The sequence below is a fragment of the Sceloporus occidentalis genome, unplaced genomic scaffold (assembly GCF_023333645.1).
Source record: "Sceloporus occidentalis isolate IW3139 unplaced genomic scaffold, rSceOcc1.0.p SCAF_3, whole genome shotgun sequence".
Classification (NCBI taxonomy): Eukaryota; Metazoa; Chordata; class Lepidosauria; order Squamata; family Phrynosomatidae; genus Sceloporus; species Sceloporus occidentalis.
Window position 1 is genome coordinate 7667832 of NW_028316983.1, and position 19747 is coordinate 7687578.

Genomic DNA, 19747 nt, shown 5'->3' on the forward strand with positions numbered 1-19747 from the left:
AGGATTCCAGCCTGTATATCTGGAATTTTAAAAGCTTTTTTTGTGAAAAGTGAGAGATGCTCAGAGAGAAAGGAGGTCCCCTGGTCATTCTGGGCATGGCAAGCATGAGATCATTCCATGATGGTGTGGCGGGAATTAAATGATTTTAGCAACTGGGAACTGTAGGCTCCACACAAAAGCCATTACTCTAGCAGAACATCCTGTTCTCCAGGCAAACAGGAAGTGCTACACCTCCATCCTGACATGGCATCCTTTATAGGTTAAGCAAACCCAAAAGGGAACTAGCTCTGTCTCTAGGGGCAAATCAAACCAGTTTGACTCTGTAATGGTATGAATAATACTCTGGAATACCTCATTCCTCTCATATCTCTGTCCCTTCATTACGAAACCCTCCAGTAATGTGCGGCATGCAAAATGAACCTCACAGGATAGTCAAGCCACATGCAGCGCCCTTGTGCAGGGGAGCACATGTTTTCATGGAGAAGGTGGCCCCAAGTCCATTCCCTTGCATCTCCATTAAAAAGACTACCAGTGCAATTGATGGGGAGAGACATCATTCCATCTGTGCTCTTGGAGAACTGTTAGCAGTCATTGCTCTTTGGGGCTTTGGGTTCATGTGGGTTTTTTTCTTTTTAAAGATTGGGGTAGTGAAGCCAGGGCTTGCAGGGTCAAAAACGCAGGAAGTTTTGATGAGACAGTATTTAACTTCACCACGCATACCCCTTGGACTCCCCTGTTCTTTCTGAATTTCACTGCAATCTCCACAGTAACTGGAGGGGAAATGGAATTTCCTAACAACCATCTGTTGTTCTGAGCTGCCCTGCTGTAATCTGAAAGATTTTGGGGAGGCTTGAACTGGAGAAGGCAAGACCCATTAGCTTAACCAAAGTCCTGTTCCCGGTAGAGATTAATAATAATAATAATAATAATTTGTTTTATTTATATACCGCTATTCCAAAGATCATAGCGGTGAACAGCAAGTAAGCTAATTAGCAAGTAATTAAAATTGTTTTAGATCAGAGGTGGGCAAAGCATGATTCACAGCCTTCATGTAGTACCCAGGGCCATTTTTATCAAACCCTAAGAGACCAAGTGTCAAAAAATTGGGGGGCAACCCACCCACCCTCATTTGTTTTGCTTCTAAGTGTCCCTAAATGTTCTCTAGGCGATGGAAACCACGTCCTATGAGGGGCGATTTAGGGAGCTGCCTGGAAAAGACAAGGTTAAGAGGTGACATTATAACAATGTTTAAATGTTTGAAGGGATGCCATTCTATGGACTTTATCACATGGAGAAAATCGGAGTTTTAAAAAGCAAAAATCATGTGAAAATTGCGTGAAAATCGTACAACTGAATTACATTTTCACACACATCACCATTAAAGAGCCATTATCTCAGGAATAAACAGGTAATAAAGAGCAACAAATCATTCACAGGGTTTCCCTGTGAATGATTTGTTGCTGTTTATTGCCTGTTTAGTCCCAGGATAATGGCACTTTAATCACGATGTTGTGTGAAAATGTTAATCGTGATTGCATGATTTCCCTGTGATTTTTGCCTTTTAAACCCCTGATTTTCTCCATGTGATAAAGTCGTATGATTCTATATTGAGGATGGAGCAAGCTTGTTTCCTGCTGCTCCAGAGACTCGGACATGGGGCACTGGAGTCAAACCACAGAAAATTCCACCTAAACATTAGGAAGAACTTCCTGACAGTAAGAGCTGTTCAACAGTTGAACCCACTACCTTGGAGAGTGGTGGAGTCTCCATTGGAGGCTTTTCAACAGAGGCTGGATGGACATCTATTGGGAGTGCTTTGATTATGACTTCCTGCATGGTAGAGTGGGGTTGGTCTGGATGGCCCCTGGGGACTCCTCCAACTCTATAATTCTGTGATCCTATAATTCTGTGATTCTGCCCCCAGGGTGCCATGACACCATGCGCCACTCCACACATTGTGTGGCATCATGGCGCTCCTCCGGTGTTGCTTCCATACGATGCAGTGCCTAAGCAGCACAGCCAAGCCACAGCAACACTTCTATGGTGCCCTTTCCAGGGCACAAAAAGGAGCTGCTTTTTGTGGTTCCTTTTTTCGCCCTGGAAAGGCCGGATTGGGGCTGCAGCGTGCAGTTGCTGTAGCCCCGATACTGGTAGGAATCATAGAATCACAGAGTCATAGACGATCAAAGAATCATAGAATTATTAGAGTCAGAAGAGACCAGAAGGAGCTCTGCCATGCTAAGTACAAACTACCTTTGAACTTTGAACTCAGTTTGCAGCAAAGGAAGTTAGCCAAGGACAAAGGGAGAAGGAAGAGAGGGAAGTTGGGGCATTTTAAAAGGAGCTGAAAAAGTGGGATGGCAGAGGGTTAATGTAGTCTTTCCATACCAAATTACTAGAGTTGGAGTTTAGGGAGCGGTAGGCATCTACTCTGCATCTGAGATAAAACAGGGTGGGATTTCTGGCTCTGAAGGATGGTTTCCCAGCAAGCCGGACAACCGATGCACCTTCCCTTTTCCAAGGAAATGTGCCTAAAGGTGTTGGGAGTTCTAGTTGTTGAAAATGACTTCCAGTGTTTCTTCTGTGATTGGACCAGGACTCAATGGCCTTTCCTGTTGGTGGCTGAACGGGGGAAAGGGTTGACAGGAGTGTGTGTTTTTGCTTCTCTTTTATATTTCAGGAAGTGATCACATAGCAATAATCTGCAAAATAAGTCAAGAGCTGTTCTCTCTTCCATTTCTCTCCCCCCCCCCCAGCCCGCAACCTATCCATCTCCTTCCTTCAAGATTTGTTTCTAGGGAATATAATGCCATTCGGCCTTTATAAGGCCATTTCCGTTCATGGTCCTATGCAGTGGGATACACAGGATGTTGCCCTGTTTCTTTACAAGGTTGGAGAGGAGAGAGAAGAGTCAAACCCCAGCAAATTCTGGCACAAGTGATGGCAGAAAGCCAGACCTCCTGTTTAGCTGGTGATGTCACTTTTCCCTTCCATTTTCTTTCTTCCCCTTACCTCCCTTGGCCCTATTAACATGCTCTGTATGGAAACAAAGCAAAATCTGTCACCATGGGTTTAGCTGGAACGCACATCCAAGTCTCTGTTTTGAAACCAATGTGGGCTTTGTTTTTGTTCAAAAGCAAACCCAAGATGAAAACTCTGTGATTTGCCCCAGTGGAGATTTAATTTATCAACTTGATAAAAAGGGTGTACGACTGGCTAAAGACTTTTTTCATATCCTCTATCATTTCATGGAGGAAAACCAGGACACATGTGGCCAAGCAAAAACAAAGTGTGGTCAAGATGGCAAAAGTTATTATTGTGGAAGAACAGAAAATCTAGGAGAGGCTGCACCCATTTGCTTTCACCTGAGCCTATTGGGAAGCACAGGTTGAGTCTCCCTTATTTGGAATCTGAAATCCAAAATATTCCAGAATCGTCCACATGGGCAGCTGAGATAATGACACCTTTGCTTTCTGATGATTCAGTGTATGCAAACTTTGTTTCATGCACAAAATTATTTAAAAATATTATGCATAAAATTACCCTCAGGCTAGGTGCCTTGTTGTTGTGTGCCTTCAAGTTGTTTCTGACTTATGGAGACCCTAAGACAAATCTACCATGGGGTTTCCTTGGCAAGTTTCTTCAGAGGGGGTTTGCCATTGCCATCCTCAGGCTGAGAGAGTGTTTTTTGGCCAGGGTCACTCAGTGAGTTTTCATTACTGAGCTGGGATAAGGTGCATATGAAACATAAATGAATTTCACATTTAAACTTGGGCCTCATCTCCAAGATGTCTCATTATACACAAGTATTCCAAAATCCAAAAAACATCAAAATCCCAAACGTTTCTGGTCCAAAGCATTTCGGATAAAGGAGAGCCAACCTGTTTAAGTGCCCATGCCCTTCTCTCCTCTCCGCATCTGAGGGCTCATTCCCACTTGCAGTTTCAACTGATTCTTGATTCAGCCTCACTCCGTGTTGGAAATCGATTTCAAAAGGTCCTTCATTCCCACTATGAAAGGGGATTTTTTTCTTACCCCAGTGTAATTGCTTCTTTTTTTGGCATGGTTGTCATCCCCATTAGTAGCACCGCTTCAAAATCCCCTGTCAATCATCTATGATGTAAGCGGCAGCCCAGGCTCTGGGTGGGGAGAGGGCACTGAAAGGCACCTTTTGACAAGCCTGTGGGGGGGCAGAGGAGGAGGAGGAAGAGGAGGAGGACAAGGATGGGGCTGTGAAGGCAAGGCTTGGAGGGGGCAAAAGGAGGATGAGGATGGGGCTGGCTGTGCAATGCTTTTTTTTTTTTTAAAAAAAATAGAATCATAGAATCGTAGGGTTGGAAGAGACCACAAGGGCCATCCAGTCCAACCCCCTGCCATGCAGGAAATCCAAATTGATCAACTCATCAATTTTTGGGTCAAGCAACTACTTGCCTTTGCAAGTAGTTGCAAAATCAATGAATCGATTCTTCTCTCTTTTTTTTTTTAGAAAACATGCATCCATAGGTCACACAAACAAATAAAATGGCAGCACTGTGTGTGTGTGTATGTGTGTGTGTGAGTGAGATATCTCCCAAAAACTGTGGAGAGATGGTAAACACCCCTCTGCCATTAGTCCCTCTCCTCCAGAATGATACGATTCTGATCTGTCGTTCCCACTTGCTGAACACTCTTTGGAATCGATTCTTTTCAAAAGAACCACTTTGAAACTACTCTCTGAAAAAAGCTGTTTTTTTGCATTTGCCTCACTTCATTGCGATTGCAATCGATCACACCAGAATTAGAACCGGTTTCAAATGGGAACAACGGTCATATAATTCAGTCAGGAAGTCGCTTTTTTTTGTAGTGGGAATGAGCCCTGAGTTAACCGAATATAAACTCAATTATAAACTGAGTATAAATTACTTTTGCATGTTTAACTGTTTGCAGTAATTGAAATAAGCCGGAAAGTGGGTGAAGGAAAGTGAAACTGGGACATTTGAAAAGCAACTGGAAAAGTCAAATGACAGAGGACTAATCAGGACTGCCCTTGACAAATGGAGGCAATTGGAGTCTATGCTTTTTCCTCTTTTTTGATGGGCAAAAGATGCCACAGTGCAAAAAAGCCAGGTCATTAGTGAAATGTGCTCGTCTTTAATGAGTCCAAAAATTGAAAACTCCATTGGTGTAAGGGACTGAGAATAAGAAAATCATGAAAAAGGATGGCCTGTTTTAAATCACTGTCATCATTCAGTGAACAGATGGCATGATGATTTCCCTGCAAACGGACTGAAATTTTCTTTTCTTTTCAGATACTCTAGACACATACATATGCCTTTCTTACCAATATGGAGCCTGATTAATTGGGCAGGGTTAACATATTGAAAGAAAGGATTGGAAATGTTTAGGGTTCTCCTTGGCAAAGAAAGAAAGATGACTTTGGGGGGCTGCGCTGGAATGGAGACAACGATTTGTACAGGCTCTGTGGCCAAATATACAACAGAAAGAGAGAGACAGAGAGAGAAAACAAAGGGCTGGAAATAACAAATCAGATTATGGGGGAGATTAATGAGGTAAAAACTATAAACTGCTTTGCCCACAGTTTGTGCCAAAGGAAAGAGTGAGGCATGCATCCAGGGACAGAAATCTTTCTTGGGGGACAGTTCATAACGTCAAAGAGAGTCTGGGACAATGTAAACTTAAGTTTGCCTTTTTACTGAATTAAGTCCCATTTATCAAAATTTAATTGCTTATTCTCTAACATTTTTTCATAAGCAAGGCTATGTACTAGAGCTCGGTTGTTGTAATTTTTTAAGATAAAAAATTAACAGTGCAAATTGGATGAAAAGGACACATGGATTAAAATTTTTATGTGATTCTGTACCTTCCAGCATTTCACAGACGAAAAACAGGACACGTGTGACCAAGCAACATCACAGTGTGGTCAAGACATGGTAAAAGTTATTAAGGAAGAAGGTACAAGCAAGGAGAGACTGTTGCAGTTTGCTTTTGCCGGAGCCAACTGAGAAGGGCAATAATCTTATATATTTTGGTTATATATATTTTTCAATTTTTTTTCATCTGGATAATCTGTTTTAACATTGTATGGCATAATTTTATATTTGTACTGCTCCTTCCTTTCCATGTGCATGAGTGTGTATCTTAGATTCTCTGCCTTTGGCAAGGCTGTCTGCTATTTTTGTTGTTGTTTCACTTGTAAAACAAGTGTACACTGATGATTGTATATAAATAGAGGATGGTGATGATGATGATGATGATGATGATACTCTGCTGTCTCCCACACCCCTGAGTTAACTGAGTACAAACAACTTTTGCACTTTGAACTCAGTTTGCAGCAATTGAAGTAAGCTGAGGACAAAGGAGGAGAGAGGAAGGAAGAGAGGACAACTGGGACATTTTAAAAGCAGCTGGAAAAATGGGAAGAGAGATTATTCATTGAGACTGTCGCTACCAAATCAGTACAGCTGGAGGGTATGTGATTTTTAAAGGCAGCTTTCTTATACATTAATGAAAATGAGCAGTGACGCACCAGGAGCAAAAAAGCATTCTTGGTTTTTAAAAGGTTCTAAGTTTTCCAGTGCCAAAAAATTTAAAATGTGATGAAAACAAAAGAACATACATCCTTCACTGCACCAGCGACATAACAAAAGACAGTCTTTAGCCAACACTGCGAATAAACACAATAATGCTTAGGATGGGGTGAAGGGAAGATGAAGTTGGCTTAAGCCCAAGCCATTTGATGTCATTGCGTTATGTGTTAGGCTGTAAACAAAGCATCAGTACACATGGAAGGAACCCTATTTGTCCCATGAATCAATGGATCTAAGGAGGCTTTACTCGTTATAGCAAATCTCTCTAAGGGCCCAAGCAAGTCTATGTAAGAACAAGGGTGTGTGCGTAGAAGTTTGAAAAAGTCGAGCCTTGTACAGATTGCATGCAGTTGTGTTAACAAAAAGTGGGGGGAAAGAAACCACACACAGACACATCAAGAAAAGGATATCGTGGTGTTTTATTAGAGGACTGGGTTTTTCAAATCTGAGAACAGATGGCATGTCCATCTAAACACTCTGACAACGTACGGCAGTGAAAAACAGGCACGGAGATTTGCCTGCCGTTGGCCAACCTGAGTAATGATCTCACCAAGTCTTTCATATCTCTCTTACTCTTCCCCCACACAAACCGCCCTCCAATACTTAGTGGGAGGTGTTCCCCTTGAAACCGATGCAAAGTCTAAACAGGCATCGGCTGCCAAAAAAAAATCTGGAAACAGTTGGGGGCAACATTTATTTGGGGGAGAAACATGTGTTCTTCTAACAAGCTCATGAGAGTCGAGGAATTAGGAAAAGATGTTTTAATAATTTACCACTGAGTGATAAAGTTTAGGGCCCAATTGAATGGGATGCCTCTGAATGCAAGCTATAGCATTGCTCTTTCAAAGCTGCCATTTTATTTCAACAGAGAACATCCCACTGGATCCGGACCTATTCTTACTCTCCACGCCAGTCATGGCAAGAAAAATTCTCACCTTTTCTCCAAATTCCTTATGATTTTACACCAATCTGCCCATATCCCCCTCTGTTCATTATACAGTGGATCCTTGTTATACGCTGGGGTTTGGTTCCAAGATCCCCCGTGTATAACAAAATCCGTGTATGCTCAAGTCCCATTAAGTATAATGACATAGCAAAATGGTGTCCCTAATAAAAAATGGAACATCAAGGTAAATTTATACTTTTTGGGAACATTTTCAAACCGTGTATGCTTAAATCCGTGTATAAAAAATCCGTGTATAAGAAGGGCCGACTGTACTTTTTTAGCCCAGTCTTGCTACATAAATCCTTCCAACAGCACAGATATCCTTTGATTTTTTTACCAAAAAGAGTTACAGAAATTGAGACGATAGTATAAAACGGTTGAACAAATTAAATATTATTGGTAGATAAGATAAATGGATAATATACTTTTAAAATAAAGGCTTAATAAAAATAGAGTCCTATGGTTCAAATGAAAGATAATACTCTTGATAACAGTGAAAAATATGTCAGTGAGAGCACCTCGAAAGTATTCTCAACAGTCACTGCAACAGAATCCCTCTAGATTTTGAATGCCTTGTCATTTGAGCCCTACAACTCCAACTCTGAAAGCATCAGTTTTGATAGATATAGCATGTATCTTGATGAACATATTAACTGGGACATCTCCATCTTTTAAAGACAGGCTACAGCTCAATGGTGGAGCATATGCTTTGCATACAGAAGGTCTCCTATTTGGACCCTGGCACAACCGCTAAAAATATTCTAAAGGCCTCTTTGGAAGCCTCTCTGAGATCTTGAAAAACTGCTACTGGGATACTCACTGGTTTGCCACAGGGTAAGACAGCTCCAAATACTGTACATAGCAATGCATGCATCAGTGAGACTGCAAAGTCTATGGATTTACCTCTGTGCAATTTTGCAGATTTTGCCAAGGGAAACCCTTCCACACACAATACCTGAGCCAATGTAATAATTCTCAGATGGATTACCAGCCCAGTCCTAAAGGGATTTTCTTGAATAATAAATCTTGCTGATTTCTGGAGTATAGCTAGATGGACAGCCTATCTGCACAGGCAACAGAAGGCCAATAAAATTGGTGTGTGGGTGGTTTCCTAAATCTCTTGAATAACTGAATTTGGTGAACTGGCAGTGAAAAGGGCCACAATCCAGGGAGTAATGCAAACCTAAAGAGACCATCTGTAAAATGTACAGATCTTGCAAAGACTTTTTAAAACTTGCTTTTCCTTCATTATACATTGCACCAATTTAGCCAACATAACTTGGGAATTTTACTTTCCCCAGGTTTGTATGAAATCCTTCTCTTATCACAACCTTTGCTAGTTTGCTAGTTTCAGCATAACATTCTTTCCTTGAATGGTCTCAAAACCCACTTCCATCAATGTGTTCACTGCCTGATCAATTTTATTCCAGTGAATTTTAGGGACACATACTGTAACTTTCTCCTGATGCACTCGGAGTCCAAACCTTTGGTCATTACAACATGCAGTATTTCCCAGTGAATTGCAGATTGCACATGCCACATGGATGCAATAGGGGTTTAGGTGCTTTTCCAAATCCACAAGTTTTATCTGTCCATAACCTTTGGGCAAATTGGCAACCTCACTTCAAGATGCGACAGCCACTTTCCCCTCCTTGAACGCAAAGCATCAAATGTTGTTGCCCCAATTTCTCCAGTTACGTAGATAAAGAAGCTGATATTGCGAGTTTGGGAGGAGAGCAAATGCACATGAAGACAGCATTCCTATCAGTGTTAGGTCAGAGTGCTGAACGGAGATGAGAAACTGCATTTGCCAAACTTTCCTCCCCAACATACCCAACAAAAGTTCAAGAAAACGGTCCATGGCAATCTATAAATGCAGTTTCTTTCTGCTTTAGAAAGTCCATATCTTTGTGCTACATAGCAATACAGTATATCAGTGGTTTAGCGTGGGTTTTTCCCCTTAAAAAAAGCAATGCATTTAATGAACTTATCTAAATAGGTCAGTGTTCACAGATAAGGGGAGAGGATTTGGAAGCCTGGTGCACAGGAAGGCATTTGCGGGGCATGAGAGGGCTGCAACCTTGGAACATGCAAGGGTTGTTACCTTGGCTTTTCATGAGCACTGAGCATCAATGTCCAGGGGAGGTTGGCCCATGTTCTGTGTTAATTCCCACCATATTCAGGACTAGTAATAGTATCCACTGCATCATAAATGAGGCCAGCGTCTGTCCTCTGCTTTGGCTGAACTTGCAATTGAAGGCACTTCTAAACACCTGTCATGGCAGCTGCTACCCATCACACTCTTGTCAGACATTGGGAAATGCACTATAAAAGTCCCAGTAACTTTTCCAAGCTCTGAATTCTGTCAGGGAGCTGTGTCCATCCTCAGCTCACTAAGAAACATGATGCATGTGTCTGCAAACACACTGGTTAAGAGTTTTGCACTTGTAGATTTACATTTAAAAGTCCTTAAGTGTACACTGAGAGTGTCATGCCTGAAGAGGTGCTTCTATACAACATAGTCCCTCAGTTTCAATGGTAGGAACCCCAAGTCCTGTTTTGGACACAACGACAGACGTGCCAAGCTGTCAGTTCTTCATAGCCATAGTTTGAAAATTCCTGTAAACAGGGTTGGGCGACTGCAGTGGTTCCAGGGGGGGGGGAGATATTCTGCTCAAAAGTCACAGGTGGGTCACACGGGTTGACAAAAAAGACCAAAATAATGGAAAGAAAAATACAGAAGTGGTTGAAAGTCCACTTCTAGTTTTGCAAAGTGGGCATTTTCTGTATTAAACAGTTTAGTGGTATGGGTGGCAATCTGTTTAAAGGATTAATTGCCATTCTTGGTTTATTCTACACTGTACAATTACAGCAGTTTGGATCCACTTTAACCACAATTGCTCCAGCCTATGGAAACCTGGGATTTGTTGGGCAGCACTTCAAATCATTTGCTTTTGAGCTCTATTACCCTCCTTTCAGCTGCAGTTCTCCAGGCACCCTGGCTTCATTTCTCTTTCTCAGGGTACCATTGCAGTTCAGGGGAACAGACTATAGCTCTGTAGCACCTCATGAAACTACAGATCCCAGGATTCTATATGATGAAGCAATGGCAGTGAAAGTAGCCCCGACTGCTATGACTGTGCAGTTTGGATTCATCCTTGGTAAGCTTTGGAGAGAAGCAATCCATTCTATGATTTTTGGCTGGACAAAAACGTGGTTTGGAAAGTTTGGAGACCAAAGACTGCACTTTGCCCAGCCCGGCTGTATTTGTTTTGCTCTCTGCTTGTCAACAAATGCACACAGCTGCAGAGCCTGGTTAGTTATCAATGGGAAAGAATCTAGACAGCAACAGGGGCTTGTGGACCAAGTTGGAGGGTGGGTTTTCACCCTTGCATTTCAGGCTGAGTTCCCTCCCTCGCTATTTGAATCCTAGGCCACCACCGAAGTAGGAAACCACACTGTCTTGAGAAAATAAGATTAGCAATTAGGGTTGCCAGGTCAAGATCATCCTTAGCCCTGAGATTTCCAGGTAAAAACCTGAATCCTAAGGAGAATTATGTGCAGCCACAGTTGCTCACAGCTCTCCATTCAAACACACACACAGAGAACCTATTTTTCTAGTTGGAAGTTAAAGGTCTTTGCAAACTACTACACTTGATTTAAATCAATTAACATTTGCAAATGAGCTAAAAGACCCTGACTGAAGGTTTGCATGCTACTCTGGCTTCAGAATTAATGCAGTTTGACTGCTGTGACTCACAGCAAATCCTGGGATTTGTAGTTTGCTGTGATACCAATGCTCTCTGGCAGAGAAGGCTAAATAACTCACAAAACTTCAGATCATAGAATTCAATAGCATTGATCCATGGCAGTTGAAGTGGTGTCAAACTGCATTAATTCTGCAGTGCAGATGTAGCCTTTCTCTCTCCTCCATAGCTGACCCCATGAAAAAAAGGAGAATCTGAACCCAAACCTGGGAGCTCCAGGCAGGACCCTGAGACCTGGCAACCCTAATTAGCATCTCTGCACCATGCCTTCCTTGCTACTGGGTCATAAGGGAACATATACGCTTCAAGCTTACATGAAATTTACACCAGTTTAACCGTCACAGCTTTGCACAAAGAATCCTGGGAATTGGAGTTAGGGGACAATGCTGATCATGGAGCTGCAGATCCCCTGGTCCCTGTCAGCGTTCCCAGGGCTCCCTGGCAAAAGGAAATGATTGTTGAACCAGGTCCAGCTTATAAGGTAGATATGCCCTGAACCTCTCCCCTTGGTGAACACATACCAGGAAGGACTAGCCCTACCCAGTAATACAGGTGCTATAATAGACAGCACTGCTGGCATCAGACAAGGCTGATATCAAACTGCTCTCCTCACAGGAGAGGCTTCGAGGAGTTACTTTGGACATGGAAACATGATAAGCAAATCCCGGTGGGTCGGGACGAGTCCTGCTCATATTCAAATACTGGTCGAGCTCGTTCCGGTCAACTTCGGTCCAAAACTCGTTGGGATTTATGTGCTCCACACCATCCAGATGTTGAGATTCAGGAGGTGGGGAGAGTTGGCCAAGGTGGGCAGAAAGCCCATTGGTGGCTCCAGCACATATCTGGTTGTAGTACATACCAGGTGGGTGGGGAGTCCTCATGGCCTCGGCCAGGTGTGTCGATGTGTTGGGAGGGTAGCCCATCGGCATGTTCCTCCCCAGGGGTTTCTCAGGTGAAAACTCCATCTGAGGAGGAGGTGGTGGTGGTGGTGGGTGGTGGTGGTAGCTCCGGAAGGGCATCACATTGCAGTCCTCTTGCATGTGAGGAGGGAAAAAGGCTGGCTCACTCTGCTCCAAGACATCCAAGGGGGACATCTCTGGGGTCGGCAGGCCATAGTTCTCCATGTCGGAGCCCACCGAGCGGAGTTCTCGGAAATGGTTGAGCGGAGGAGGCTGGGAGTGGGCCGGGTGGACCATGCCCCCCGAGGCACGGTGGTTCATCCCAAAGCTGTCACTGCAAGGCTGGGAGAGGTTGTGGAGAAGGATGTTGGGTTCCATCCTCTTGATCTTTTTGGCCTGCTTCTTCCTCCTGGGGCGGTACTTGTAGTTGGGGTGATCCTGCAGGTGCTGGATCCTCAGCCTCTCCGCCTCTTCAACGAAGGGACGTTTGTCATTGGCGCTGAGGGCTTTCCACGACTGGCCTGGGAGGTCAACCCAAAAGGGAGAAGAAAAAGAAGAAGAAGAAACACAGGGCATGAACTTACAGCTGCTCAGCAATGTGATGGGAAGTTAAAACTATCTAGTGGATGTGGGTTCTAAACCTGAACCTGCTACAGTGGCCAGCATTGCAATTTCTGCACAACATTGGTAGGCAACTGCAGGATAGTCAGGGGGCAATTTCCGCTCTCCACACAGGCCACACACAAGCACGAAGCCCCTCTGTTTTCCTCCACAGTCCCTCTCAAAATAGTGGCAGGAAAATTACATCACTTAATGTCAACCATTTTGAGAGGAACTGCAAAGGAAACAAGTTATTTTGCAGTAACATGTTGTCCAAGGATCCTTGTGGGGCACAGGGTGGGGTATTTTCATATGTGCTTCATGTCCTTTGGGGGCTTTTCTATGTCGTTTGGGTACAAAAACATGCCTGAAAGTCACACAAACACACACATATAAAATTGGAATGAGGGAATTAGAGGTGCAAATGAGATTCCCCCCTAGTTAGAGTTGAGAGTGAAAACACCTGCTAAAATTCCATCTTCTGTTGCAGGGACAGGTGGACTGTCCTTTCTTTTACCTGGGAACCCCATCCTTCACAGATTCCAGTCCCAATCAGAAGAAAGTTAAAGGGTTGGAAATGCCTTGTTCTGCTCTCATTTACTTGACTCAAGCTTTGGAAGAGGATTCTTTCACAAGTTAGGCCACAGGTGAGCAGATGATACCATTTTGCATTGCAATTAATCCTGCAAAGGTTTGAGCACTTCCAGATAGTGACTCAACCCTTCCAAGGGCAATTTGCTTTGGCGAAATTTTCCAGAACATGGTGAGATGCCATCTGGACATCTTTCAAACCGGAACAGTGGGGCAACATTTGCTTCAAAACTCAGTGCATACTAGCTTCACTATGGATTGCTAAAGAATCTCCCAAACTGGAAAGTGGAAATGAGTTGAGCCAAGAAAGAGAGGGAGCTCTTTCCCCCACCCAGTAAGCAATTTTTACTTTAGGGTTGGGTTTGATTGCCTCCCCCCGCCCTCCGCCGCCATTTCCTTTCTTTGTGCTGAAACACAAAGGTGATACCTACATCAGCTAAAATGTGCATTTAGTTTAGAAACTGCTCTCTCTCATATTAATGCGTAGACATGGGACACAGTGAAATGGCATATAACTGTGTGTGTGGGGGGGGGGGGGGAGAAAACAATGGTAAAAGGTGCACTGGGAGCCATTCCAAATGGACCGGCAAAACATTGGGATGAAGTTGCCACAGATGGGGTCACAAAAGCACAATTACACAAAGTGACACTACTTAGAACATGCTGCATTCTCCACCTCGCTGATTCCTAGATTCTTGAACAGAGTCCGAACTGTTGATGGGCCAAAACTCCTATCACTAACTACTGGTAAACTGTGAAATGAGAGATAATAATCTCCCTTCTTTTCCCCAGTTCTGGGACTCAAAGAGGCTTTTAAAAAATTAAACAGATACAGTTAAAGTGCTATCATGTCCTGCTGTTGGGCATCCCATGGGCAGCTGATATTTTTTAACAGAAGGATAAACTTGATGGGCCTTTGGTCTGCTCTAGCAAAGGTGTTTCTAAGGTCTTGTGAGAGCAACCCAGAGGTTTTTGTAGTATGAGGATATGAAGGACAATGTACAGAAACCTGGGTCTCTCTTTTCTAGAGATTTATTTCAGAAAGATCAGAGCCAGCAATATATGGTGGTTTGATAGTGTGGTAGACCTGGGTTCATATCCTCAGCCAGGCATGAAAACCCCTTGGGCAAGCCACACTCTCTCAGCATCTTTAAAAGGCAACCTCTTCTGAACTAATAATTCCAGGAAAATGCTGGGAGACAGTCATCACAAGTCAGAGTTGCACTGAAGGCAGATAACAAATTTGGAAAAGGGAAGGTATAAAAGAAATGCCATTTTCCCCTGGAGAGTCTCTAAAGTTTAGATCAAGTGGCATTTATTATTTAGACAAGGGGGAAGAAACTTTTTTATTCTACTGGAAGAATGCAAATATGATTATAATTACTCACTAATTGTAGTGAGTTCAGACTTAATTAAATCTACTGCCTATAGAAAGAATGTGAATGATGCTTTCTCAGTATGGATGCAGCAAAGGAGAAATTACCTGTTTTGGACTAGAATTTTTCCAACTTCAGGATTTCTGTGACTTATTCTCCCCTCCACCCTCTGAAAATTTTTCCTAGCTTCGAATATTCTTGGAGTGCAATACTCTCTTTGCATTGCACAGGGCCATACAATTCTTAGTAGCAGTGTATAAACCTATTAAAAACTCAGATCCGTCTTGTGATTTGGCTGTTCACATCCTAATTGTCTCTTCTTAACCTCTGTACTTTTCTGACAGAGTAAGATACAAAAATGATAGGTCTATCTGCTGCCTTTTGTAACTCAAGATCGTGGGGAAGCTCCACTCTTTACAATCTGTGCATTTGTATTTGTGTGTATACATGTGCATGTTAACACTCACATGCACACACGCACACACACACAGAAGTAACAACTGTTTAGCACACTTTCTAGACCAGATGAAGCGAATGCAAAACTAACACACTAAACCTTGTTGTTGTTGTGTGCATTAGTCAGTCATTTGTGACTTTTGACAACCAGAAGGCAAACATATCACAAGGGTTTCTTGGCAAGATTGGTCAGAGGGGGGTTGCCTTTGCCTACCTCTGAGGCTGGGAGAGTGTGACTTGCCAAAGGTCACCGAGTGGATTTTCATGGCCAAGAAAGGGTGCAAATCCTGGTCTCCAGAGCCATAGGGTCACCATAAGTTGGAAACAACTTAAAGGCACACAAACAACATCTTGACAAAATGCAGACCAGTGACTAACACTTTCCCCCTCCTGTGTTATTTCTAACACTTTTGTTCAATGAAGAAGCCAGCTTGCAACATATATTTTGTGCCTTTTGGCTGGCCCAATAAAGGATATCACTGTTTTGCAGATTTTGGACATTCTTGTACTTTGATACAATGGGCAAGTATTCTCCTATGATTCTCTATGGGCAAGTATGGTTTCTCTTTGAGCAAGTATTCCCCAATGTTTTCCTATGGACATGTATTTGAGGGGTCAGACAAGGCTGTATCCTTTTACCCAATCTGTTCAACTTGTATGCAGAACATTTTATAAGAAAAGCAGGCTTGGACACAAAGAAGGAGGAGTGAAAATAGGAAGGAATATCATCAATCTAAGATATGCAGATGACACCATCATTATTTTTGTTTTCTTTATGTTCAATAGTAAACCTGACTTTGCAGTTTCTTCTTTGACCCTCCTTAGTAGTTGTTCCAGGTCTTTGAAGTTTTCTGCTAGTATTCTGGTGTCATTTGCGTATCTCAGATTGTAGATATTCCTTCCTCCTAGTTTCACTCCTCCTTCTTCTGTGTCCAAGCCTGCTTTCCTTACAATACGTTCTGCATATAAGTTGAACAAGTAGGATGATAGGATGCAGCCTTGTCTGGCCCCTTTGCCAACTGGGAACTATTCTGCTTCTCCATGTTCTGTTCTAACAGTAGCCTCTAGTGCGGAGTACAGATTCCTCATCTGGACTATGTGTTGGCACTCCCATGTCTTTAAGGGTGTTCCATAGTCTGTGATCTATGCAACCAAAGGCTTTGCTATAGTCTATAAAGCACATGCGGATTTTCTTTTCGAACTACCTGCTTGCCATTGTATATTTGCAATGTGGTCCCTGGTGCCTCTTCCTTTCCTGAACCTTGCTTGGACCTCTGGGATTTCTCTCTCCAAGTATGGCTGGAGCCTATTGCAGAATTTTGAGCATGATTTTGCTTGCATGGGAGATTAGTGCTATGGTTCTACATTTGCCCACAGGGAATCATCAGGGAATACATGACCATAGGGAAACATTGGGGAATACATGCCCATAGAGAAAGCATACTTGTCCATAGAGAATCATAGGAGAATACTTGCCCATTGGGGAATACTTATAGAGAATCATACTATCCCATAGGGAAACACTGGAGAATACTTTTTGTTGTTAACTGCCTTTGGGTTGATCTCAGCTTATGGTGACCCTGTAGATGAGACATCTCCAAGACTCCCTGTCCTCCACTGCTCTGCTCAGGTCCTGCAAATTTATACCCATGACCTCCTTAATAGACTCCATCCATCTAGCATGTGGCCTTCCTCTCTACTTCCCTCCTATGATTCTCTATGGACAAGTATTCTCCTATGATTCCACATGGGCAGACATTCACCTATGGGCGAGCATCCCCAATGTCTCCCTATGGGCAAGCATTCCCCAATCTGAGGCCTGTTACAGACAGCCAAAATAAAGCTGCTTCGAGTCACTTTGGAGGTATGCTGTTTCAATGATACATGCGTCCTAAGAGTCCAGAAGCCGAACCAAAGCCATGCTCCAGTCCTAAGGACTGGAGCGCAGCTTTGGTGCAGTTTCAAGACTCTTAGGACGCATGCATCACTGAAACACCATACCTCCAAAGTGACTTGAAGCAGCTTTATTTTGGCTGTCTGTATAGGGCCATAGAATCATAGAGTTGGAAGAGACCACAAGGGCCATCCAGTTCAACCCCTTGCCATGCAGGAACTCTCAATCAAAGCATCCCCGACAGATGGCCATCCAGCCTCTGTTTGAAGACCTCCAAGGAGGGAGACTCCACTACACTTCGAGGGAGTTTGTTCCACTGTCGAACAGCCCTTACTCTCAGGAAGTTCCTCCTAATGTTGAGGTGGAATCTCTTTTCCTGCAGTTTGCATCCATTGCTTCGGGTCCTAGTCTCTGGAGCAGCAGAAAACAAGCTTGCTCCCTCCTCAATATGACATCCCTTCAAGTATTTAAACAGGGCTATCACATCACCTCTTAACCTTCTCTTCTCCAGACTAAACATCTCCAGCTCCCTAAGTCGTTCCTCATAGGACATGGTTTGCAGACCCTTCACCATTTTGGTGGCCCTCCAGCTTGTCACCTTTTTAAAATTGTTTTGCCCAGAACTGGACCCAGGATTATGGGGCCTGACCAGAGCAGAATAGAGTGGCACTATGACTCCCCTTGATCTCTAGACACTATACTTTTATTGATGTAACCTGGAATCGCATTGGCCTTGTTAGCTGCTGCATGTCCAACTGGGGGTCTCCTTGGCCTCTCAGATCCCGTTCCCAGGAGCCTCCTCCTTCAGCCGGTCTCCCTCTGGCTAAGCCTGGGAGCCCCCATCCCGGCCCAGCCATCCCTCCTTACCCAGCATCTTGCTGAGGACGGCGTTGTGGAGGTCGGGGTTCTGCTGGGCCAGGCGCTTGCGCTCGTCCTTGGCCCAGACCATGAAGGCGTTCATGGGGCGCCGGATGCGGGACTCCTCGCTGCCCGCCGGGGCTGCTGCTCCTGGTGCTGCTCCTGGGCTCCCGAGGAGGCCTTTGCCCTCGCTGCGGCCGCCGATCGCTCCGCTGCCGCTGCTGCTGCTGCTGCTGCTCCGGTAGCCATAGCCCTTCTCCTCTGGTTCCGCGGGGCTGGGCGAGCGGCTGGCTGCCGCCCCCAGAAGCCTTCCGCCCGAGGCTCCGGCTGGGAAGGCGAAGGCCCGGTCGGGGCTGGGGCTGCGGCTGCAGCAAGAGGAGGAGGAGGAGGAGGGCGAGGAGGAGGCAGGAGCAGGATCGGGAGCCAGGCGGCGTCGGAGGGGCTGCTGCGCGGGGAAGTAGCCTTGCTGTCCCGGGTCAGAAGCGGGCGCTGCGAGCGGTGCGGAAGAGGGCTGCTGCGGCGGCGGCGGCGGCGGCGGGGGCGGAGGGGCTCCCCATGAAAAGCGGCCTCCTGCTGGGGCTCCTCTCGGGGCGGCGTCCTCTGGAGAGAAAGGGGGCTCAGATATATTCATTCCAGCTGGACGGGGCTCTGGGTTTTCTCAGCAGCCGAACCAAAGCAGGGAGAAGAAGAAGAAGAAGAAGAAGAGGAGGAGGGTCGGATGCAAGATGCAGCAGCAGCAGCAGCCCCCCAAAAAGAACCAGAGCAGCAGCAGCAGCAGCAGAGAGGGAAGGGAAGGGAAGCGAAGTTGGGGGCCAAAGAGGAGAGCAGCAAGGGATGGAGGAGAGCCAGAGGGAGGCAGCCAGGGAGGCTCCGGGTCCAAGCAGGGCTCCCTTCGGGGTCTCTCCGCCCAAGAGCTGGTGCGGAAAAGGAGCCAGGCTGCCGAGAGCGGCGCTATAAAGGCTCGGTCCCGGAGGAGAAGAGGAAGGAGGGCCGGGTCCGGAGCAGCTGGATCCCCCCTCCTCCTCCTCCCCCCTTTGGGCATGGCCCCCTCCCTGCCTCCGCTTTCCTCTCTCTCTCTCTCTCTCAGACACACATCCACAGAGGAACCCCGGGACCTTGCTCCTGTCTCTCCCTTTGAGAAGGATGCTCCTAGATGCCCAGAGTGGGAAGAGGCCCCCAAAGGCCATCTAGTCCAGCCCTCTTCCAGGGCATCAGAGGAATGGCCTCATAGGGAATCATTGGGGAAGGCTTGCCCTTTTAGGACTAGGTTCCTAGCTGCTTAGAGTTGGAAGAGAACTACAAAGGCCATCTAGTCCAGCCCTCTTCCAGGGCATCAGAGGAATGGCCTCATAGGGAATCATTGGGGAAGGCTTGCCCTTTTAGGACTAGGTTCCTAGATGCTTAGAGTTGGAAGAGAACTACAAAGGCCATCTAGTCCAGCCCTCTTCCAGGGCATCAGAGGAATGGCTTCTCCTTTCTTCCCCGTTGAGAACAAGGTCCATAGATGCCTAGAGTGTGAAGAGACCCCCCCCCAAAAAAAAGCCACAAAGTCAGCCCTGAAAGGAGGGGGGAATGGTGGATCTACCAAAAACTGAGGAGGGATGGTAAACCCCCCTCTGCCCTTAGTCCCTGCCCTCCAGGACGATGCGAGTCAGGTCCGTGGCTCCCACTTGTTGAACATGCTCCGAATTGATTCTTTTCAAAAGAACTGCCAAAGAACTATGGTCAGGAAAGAGCGGGGTTTTGCATTTGCCTCTTCATCGCGATTGAAAC

At 45.1% G+C, this 19747-nt stretch overlaps 1 protein-coding gene across 1 annotated transcript; it reads right to left on the reverse strand.

Annotated features, from left to right (window-relative positions):
* Nucleotides 1-6987: 6987 nt before the first annotated feature.
* On the reverse strand, nt 6988-18880 carry LOC149315521 (transcription factor Sox-18A-like). The gene is made up of 2 exons (XM_089513578.1): nt 17984-18880; nt 6988-12720 (listed from the first exon to the last, which is right to left on the reverse strand). The coding sequence occupies exons 1-2, from the start codon at nt 18603-18605 to the stop codon at nt 11837-11839; spliced, it is 1506 nt and encodes a 501-aa protein (XP_089369704.1). The 5' UTR covers nt 18606-18880; the 3' UTR covers nt 6988-11836.
* Nucleotides 18881-19747: the final 867 nt, after the last annotated feature.